Raw genomic sequence first — 8,521 nt, 5'->3', positions numbered from 1 at the left:
CTACATAATGACAGGGTTCATAATGCTAATGGTATAAATGCACAGCATGGCATTGATGCTATGTGGATCTGCTGTACTTAAAGAAATTCACATTTACCTTATAAGCATTAGGAATTCAAATAACCTCTCAAACAGCCGAATAAATATCCTGAAAACACTTACTGCTTTCAATATAGGTGTTTTAGTAAGAGCAGATTTCCTTGTAAACATGTACTGCACGGTAAATTCCAAAATGCTTTTGTGCAGATTTCCTTGTACACATGTACTGCACGGAAAATTCCAAAATGCTTTTGTGCAGATCTAGACTGAAATTAGGTTTAATTGTCCAAGAAATCCATTAATAACTGCTCTGTTAATTTATGGCCTCCACCTACAACATACATCAAGTTACAATTGTTCCTTGACAGAAAATTTGAAATTTCAAAGGAACCTAATTATAATTACCGAAATATAACTCTCATCCAGAGACTTACAAGCAGTTGCACCACATCCAAAGCACCAACATTTGCTGCTGTTTTGCTGAGAATTAGTGCTTGCATCTGTATTTCTCACTTATCAATGATTATATTGATTTTAACTATTTGGTATGGATTATGTTCAGTGATCAGCAATGACTCCACTCCATATCCAAATAATCTATTAGTGCAGGAAATCTATTTGTGCAGAAGTACATGGCAAATAGATTCAAACAGCAAACTCAACATCAGAATCTGGTGAGCAGGGTACATTCAACTGTTAACCTTTTCCTGCAGTGTTTTACACCTCAGTGTTGAAATTCCCTGACTGGGGTATAACCAAACCTCCACTGATTCCAGTTCCACACATGTGAAACTCTAAACTGGCCATTATATAATTAGCAATCTTCATAAGATTAAGCGAACCAAATTTTTACAAAACTCAAATGTTTTGTCCTTCAGTTTACTGCATTTCCTGTACCAAATGACTTTAACATGTTCTGTTTTTCCTTTATGTGCAGAGCATTTTGGTGTGTGTTTCACTGCCTTGCTGTTGTATTAATCTACAGTGTTTTTGTTGTTTGGCACTGAGGGAGGACAGATACTCCCTCTGTCTGAATGTCTGTACGCTGAAACTGCCTGAAAAAAATGAAGACCCAGAAATACTTTCACCCTAGCCTTTTCATCATTTTCTGTCTTCAGATCTTAGAACACAGATTGTTTACACATGAGAAACTACTCCCTTTCTGAAGAAAATGAGAATGGTTCCACATGGTAAAATGGTTGTGTATGTATGTATAATGAGTATGTTGTTCAAGGTACAGCCATCTATGTATTCTGTTTGGAACCACAATGAAAAGTTCTAACAAGTAATTCTAGGATATTTATTTGAGCACCAGATGGGCATGTCTATGTCCACTTTCCAAGGTAATTTTTCATTGCAATCGGTGCAGATTTTACAGTAAACTGATTTTTGGGTATATAACCTAAAATCTTCCTACTAAATGACATTTAATCACAAGTAATGATGTAATGAATGGCCTCCTGTGAATTTACAGCATTACAGGATAAAGACAAAAGACAAACATAGCAAACAAAGTCAGGCAGTCTACTGCCTCAGTCTACTTGATTCCCACTATCATTGCCAAAGACCTTAGTGATCAATATCCAGCTCTTCCTATAGCTCCACACCCCTCTTACTGAATGCTTACTTCATCTCCCATTGAACAAAACCACTGGCAGGGCTTTGTCTAAAACTCTTCTATTTCATTACTTTATCTAGTCTTTGTGATGTGCACAAAGGTCTATATAAAGGTCTGTGTAGAGGAAGAGATTCAGATGGCATTGAAAGCCCCCCCACCCCAACCCCCAACCACACAAGCACTCTGCAGTGTGTGTTTGGAAAGAAAGAGAGTGGGGAGAGTAAAGGAGAGAAAATGTGCTGTCATGCTACAATGGTATAGATGACAAATCATTAATGACTCATGTGGGTATCACCAGTGCTAACACAGTAAGGACAAGGATGTAATTACAGCTGTACATCTGCAGATAATTACTGCAAATCTAAACAGACGCCTTCCTAATCTCCTCATCTTATCCCCTGCCCGGATATCGGCCTGTATCACTGCATTAGTAAGTGAATCAAGGGCTGTTCTGCTATGTCCTCACCAGGATCACTGTCATTATCATCAGACAGTCATCCACATACACAGACACACACAGACTTCTTGCCTTGCCCTCATGTAATACACGGAGCTGCCTTAGCTTGAGCAAAACATTGTTTGAAGAATTAGCTGGGATCTTACAGTAACTGAGAAGTTTGGGAAAACCTGGGAATAGGAGGCCATGCTGAACATTTCATAGCTGTCCGACAGTGGCATAGATTAATTATACATGCACAGCCTGTCCACATACACAGCCAGCTAACTCCATCGTAACAGATCAATTTGGCAGGCGGGTTAGGGCTTGGGTCTACTATATCCAACCATCCACTGCCACTCAACCCTCCAGGCAAAGTAAAGGAAAATATGAGCAGACATAGTAGCTCACACACAAACCCAGCTCGACTCCAAAATACAGTATTATAAAACTGCTTGCATATACCAGCAGGACAAGATTAAAATTTGAATATTGATCTGTAAATCTTTCCAGTCCAAATAGTTTTAGTATCTTACTTTTTAAAAATTCAGATGAAACGAGGAAATACCAGATATTTCAGACTAACAGACATGTGGATTAACTATTTGAAGTAGGTCAAGAGATGTGATTAATTACAATGTACATCCAACTGCTTGTATTCCTGACTGTCTGTTGACTTAGCCGATTTCTGGATCTTACTCTGGCCTCCATGCATGGCACTGTTTGGAGATGTAGTTTGATCAAGCTGTTTTTTTCTGCCTCCTAAAACTCTAATTAGAGGATAAGGGCTGGGAGACAGAGGCATCAGGAGCAGTGGGGCTTTCAAATTCATCAACCCCCTCCCACCGTCTGAATACAAAATATTCCCCTCACAGTATGCAAACCTGACTCTGAGAAGCAGAGAGAGCCTGCACAGAGACATGGCAAAGGGAATACAGAGACAGAGAAGGTATATTCTCTAACTCTCTAACCAACACAGTCACACACACACACACACACACACTGGTCTGGGAGCAGCACTGACTTGAATGAGTGTGTAATGCCAGTGCCGAAATGTCTCCAAGCAATGCTGACTATAAAACAGCAGAAGACCAGTCAGTAGTGATGGCAGAACAATATGAATAAGGTTACTTAAGTTAAGTACCATAAAGATAGACCGTAAATACCAAAAGAAAAGAAAAGAGAAAGCAGTTGTGTTCAGGTTATTATGACTTTTTGTATTGAATACACAGTTTAAAATTTAAAGAATCTCAAACTGTAATCCTAAATCCTATGTCTGAGTGTCAGTGTCATTACTTACCTTTCCAGCCTTCTGATTAGATTCTGTACCCTAAGCATGCACTTCTGCTTCTGTCCTTTCTCCCAACAGAAATATGAGCAAAAGGCTGACATGCATTTGTGCTTTAAAATTCACTCTAAACTTCTGAGAACCTCAGAGGATAGAATGTGCATCTCCAATTAATTAATGTCTCTTAATGCGTTCATCTTCCATTTTAAATGCTGTCTTCCCATCTCCTTACAAAATAATAATAACTCAGATGTGAAGTGGAATTGCTATGGAGTTAGTTTCACCTGTCTCCCAAAGATGATCTCTGACTTCACATTTAATACCATTCTTCAGTCTTTTCTGTGCAAATCTGGCCTCAGACACAATTATTAATGAAATAGCATCAGAAAGAAGGATGAAATGAACCTCTCTGAAGGAGACTAAAACAGCACTGTAATGGTATATGAGGTCTTTAGCAGGATTAGGGTAATCTTTCAGAGGGCCTGTGGACATTACAGCGTATTCATTTTTACAAGGCCTTTATCAGGCCTGCCTGAGTGTGTGTGTGTGTGTGTGTGTGTGTGTGTGTGTGTCAGCAGCACTGTTTCCTTTAGCCTGCGGCAAACCTTGAGCAAATCATTTGACATTGTCAATTAAAAACTGATTAAAAATAGATCCACATTAAACAGAAGAAAAGTGAAGCCAGTTCTTGCAATTTAAATGATTTAACTGCAGAAGAGGAGTTTATCAGCATTGACTTAAACGAGCTTGAAAGGGAAGTTCACCTTTTTTGACAAAGGGACTTATCTCAATGTGTGTCAGTACAGTGTGGTTTGTCCATCAAATACCCAAACATGTTAACATTATGATGCCATTTCATAGTTAATAGTGTTAGTTTAATAATGTTATGGCATTTCATAGTTAATAATGTTATTTTAATGTTGTTATGGCATTTCATAGTTAGTAAGTTCAATGTTACTAAATGCCATTTCATAGTTAATAATGTTAATGTCATTAACGCCATTTCACAGTTAAAAACAATGTCAGTAATGCCATTTCATAGTTAATAATGTTAATGTCATTAATGCCATTTCGCAGTTAAAAATGTTAATGTCAGTAATGCCATTTCATAGATAATATTAGTTTACTGTCATTAATGCCATTTAATTGTTAATAGTGTTAATGTCATTGATACCATTTCATGGTTAATAGTGTTAGTTTAATGCCATTTCATAGTTAATAGTGTTAATGTCATTGATGCTGTTCCAATAAAACTCTGTTCTTTCTAACATGCACCCATAAACATGTATAATATTAGGCCATATATAAAATCTGTCTAACACACATTCTGATATATGATTCATAGATTAGTTCACATGCTTAAACTACCCAGTGCCGTTCTAAAGGAAAGCTTAAATTCCTGTATTTAACCCAGTTTTTAGGCATGTCCAACAGAACACATCACACATCCTTTGATCCAGTTTATTCTTCTTTCAGCAAAAAATAAAATAAAATAAAAAAATTTAAAAAGGAGGGAAGAAAGGAAAAAAAAAACAACAAACCAAAACAAAACAAAACAAAACAAAACAAAACAAAACAAAGGAAACCAGCAAAAAGCTAGAGAATTATTTTTCATCCATCCATTCTTTTTTTTTTTTTTTTTTTTTTTTTTTTTTTAAACAATGTTAACCTACAAAGGAAAAGAACTGCTCTCTACTCTAGAGTGACCGTTAATCCAAAAACACAAAGAGGGTTAAATAAGTATACCTTTCAATGCAGGATAATTCTCTTCTTCAGTTTTTGTCCATGTCAATAACTCAAAAAAGAAAACACTCAAAAGTAAAAAAGTGCTGGCAAGTGCAGCACTCTGCCTTGCCCCTCGTCTGTGTCCTTAAGCACATTCTCCTTGACCCTCGCTCGTACCCAAAAGAAAGAAAAAAAGAAAATAGAAAGAAAGAGAGTGGTTCAGTAGAGGCAGTGAGAACAGAGAGAGCACAAGGGAGAGAGATTAATGCATCCAGACATGGGTGAGAGAGATAGAGAGACACTAAGTGTGTGAGAGCCCGGGCAGAGAGAGGGAGAAACAGGGGTTCCACTGAGAGGTCTGGGCTGCTTCCAACAGAAAGAGCTGCACACTCAGTATTTCACAGGGAACTCCTGGGAGCTGAGGTTTGAAACTCAGTCATTCCATAGCTAATACAACCAAATACAAATACACAGCTAATACAACCAAACCTAAACTTCAGCTACCATGAGGGCCTGGGACCCCTTAAAGCTGTGATGGGCCTTTCTCCAGCAGAGCTAAGGGTCCAGTGGGTACTAATTCACTAAGTCTGCATCCACATCCTCCAAACACAGTCTGCACTGTGTGAAAGAAACTGAGTGTTTGTGTGTGAGTGTCAGGACAGAGTGTGAACAGGACAAAGGACAAACCTTATCCCTGGAGAGCTGCTGCTCTCACAACTGTGTGTGCGTAGGTGTGCTACGTCATATGAATGACTTCACACAAAGCCTTTCAAATTTAAAAGTACACACAAGGGTATGAAGCTTCATTAGTCTGTCCAACCATCCATCTGCACTTTGCTGGAGGCTACTGATGGTCTACTCAGTTATCCATCTCTGCACACAGCCAAAACATGAGTTGTTTTGCCCAGTGGAGGTTACAGTGGAGGGAGACAGTGTGATATGAGAATAGGGTGAAGATCTACACCAAATCCTCCAGCTGTTCCACATCCTTAATGTGAGGTGGGGTATGGACTGAGAATAACCTGTGGCCTGGATAAGGAATCTTCTATGGTGGGAGAGGCAGCAGAAGAGGAAACATGCAACTGAGCAGGTGTGTGTGATGGAGACAAGACTTGGGCTTATAAAGAGGTCAACAAATTATGGCCAGTGGGATTCTCTGGAGTTTTCGGGAACTGGGTGCCAGCACCAGGCTGTGTGTGTCTGTGGGTGTGGGGGGAGGAGTGGATGGCCCACTGTAGACAGGGACAGCAGACGGGCTTTCATACATGGTAAAATCGTTGCACTGGCTGAGTTGGAGGGCTGACAGTATTGAGGGCTCAGACTTGGGGAGAGAGGGGAAAGGTATTCATGTTCTCTGTGTGTGTTCTGTTCTCCTCTTCCTCTGTTGGTTCAGGAGCACTCTTCGCCAATCCGCTGGCAGGAGCGTCCCACCTTGCGGTCCAGTTTGACCATCTTCAGCACAGCCTCCTCACGTCCGCGACCCAGGTGGTCAAAAAGACAGTCATGCTGCTCTGGAAGCCGGTGTAACATGCAGAACACATAACCTGCCAGAAAAAGGAATACCAAAAAATTTTACAAATGAATGAGGTCAACAATCTAGCTACTCACCAAGTCATGTGCTAAACTCAAACATATAAATACCAAATAAACTCCATACAGATGGTGGCCCATCTATGTTTGCAAAATAAACAAAAAACAGACAACAACAACAACAAAAAAACCCTCACCATCCCTGCTATCATGGTTCAGATTTGTATACACTTTGGGCAAGGCTCACGATTTTTTTTTTTTTTTCTTTCCAAATAAATTGTTTGGTATACTTGCAGTAAATGTGAAACGTGTTTAAAAATAAAAACAAAATACAGAGCATTATGGCTGATTCCAGTGAATTACCATGGAAATGGCAGAACTGCCTCTGTCAAACCAAAGCGTGAATGTGCAGTAATGAAAGAGGAAATGACTATCTGTGTGATGTTGTCTTTAAACAAATGATTATCCATAAATTAGGGTGAAGAGAAGTACATTATTATCTCTATAAATGAGACCTGAAATGTGTGTGAGGTAGAAAAGCGTAGATGTGTGTGAGGTTGAAAAGTGAAGTGTTAATGTGTGTGAGTAGAAAAGTGAAGTGTAGATGTGTGAGGTAGAAAAGTGTAGATGTGTGTGAGGTAGAAAAGTGAAGTGTAGATGTGTGTGAGGTAGAAAAGTGAAGTGTAGATGTGTGAGGTAGAAAAGTGAAGTGTAGATGTGTGTGAGGTAGAAAAGTGAAGTGTAGATGTGTGTGAGGTTGAAAAGTGAAGTGTAGATGTGTGTGAGGTTAAAAAGTGAAGTGTAGATGTGTGTGAGGTAGAAAAGTGAAGTGTAGATGTGTGTGAGGTAGAAAAGTGAAGTGTAGATGTGTGTGAGGTTGAAAAGTGAAGTGTAGATGTGTGTGAGGTAGAAAAGTGAAGTGTAGATGTGTGTGAGGTAGAAAAGTGAAGTGTAGATGTGTGTGAGGTTGAAAAGTGAAGTGTAGATGTGTGTGAGGTAGAAAAGTGAAGTGTAGATGTGTGTGAGGTAGAAAAGTGACGCGACTGAGGGTGCTATTTGTAAGTTACAAGGCAACGACTATTAGAAGATCTATTATCTATTCGCAAATTAGCAGACTAGCATAGCAAACTGACTGTTGACAGTGTAGAGCGACAGAGCAGTAAACATTCTATCACCATGGAAACCAGACAGACAGCAGAAGGTAGAGAAGTGCAGTTTCACAGTAATTGCAAAACCTCTAAGGAAAAGAACAAACATAAAAAGCACATCCTAAGAAATAATCCAGAGGTCCTCTTTACAGACTTTACAAAGCACAGGGACAAGAGTTAAAAACAATCTGATATTTTACATCAACTACCTATCTGAGTGGAAATCTGTCCTCTGCAAACACTACAATCACATATGCAAGGAAGGCACTGGATGTGGAGGCAGAGAATGAGGATGACAACCTGGACACACACAACCCTGAGTTGACCATCACCTACTACACTAAGGGTACAATCCTAGTCCAGGGGCATGAAAATTGTCTGATTTCCTTTGAGCAGGCATTCCCTAAACTGAAAGCAGTGCTGCAGAAAGAGAAATCATCAGGCTACCACGAAACTGAAGAACTGCTAAAGGAGGCAACCTCCATTTTGACCCCTGCTCCACCATCACCCCTCAGCTTTGACAGACAGTTAAGAGAAAGTCTGGCCCTTCTTGAGCTGGAGTTTGCAGAATTTAAAGAACTCATGCAGGCCAAGCTAAACGATTCCCCCTACAACTCCATCAGGCAACTCCAAGAGGAGCTTCAGCAGCTGAGGATGAATACCCAGACCACCATCTCTGAGCTAAGATATACCATCCAGGGTATTCAGGAGGAGAACAAAAGTCTCACAGCACAGCT

General features: G+C 39.7%; 1 protein-coding gene across 2 annotated transcripts in view; it reads right to left on the bottom strand.

The window, feature by feature from the left end:
• Nucleotides 1–5,038: 5,038 nt before the first annotated feature.
• LOC115810793 (AN1-type zinc finger protein 3) overlaps nt 5,039–8,521 on the bottom strand; it is a 36,405-nt gene continuing 32,922 nt past the window's right edge. For both annotated transcript variants that reach the window (XM_030772806.1, XM_030772805.1), the window contains exon 6: nt 5,039–6,650. In XM_030772806.1, the coding sequence (XP_030628666.1) occupies nt 6,496–6,650 (155 nt within the window). In that variant the 3' untranslated portion in view covers nt 5,039–6,495. The remainder of the gene's footprint in view (nt 6,651–8,521) is intronic.

This window comes from Chanos chanos, chromosome 4 (genome assembly GCF_902362185.1).
Source record: "Chanos chanos chromosome 4, fChaCha1.1, whole genome shotgun sequence".
NCBI lineage: Eukaryota > Metazoa > Chordata > Actinopteri > Gonorynchiformes > Chanidae > Chanos > Chanos chanos.
This window is presented reverse-complemented; position numbering and strand designations above follow the sequence as displayed.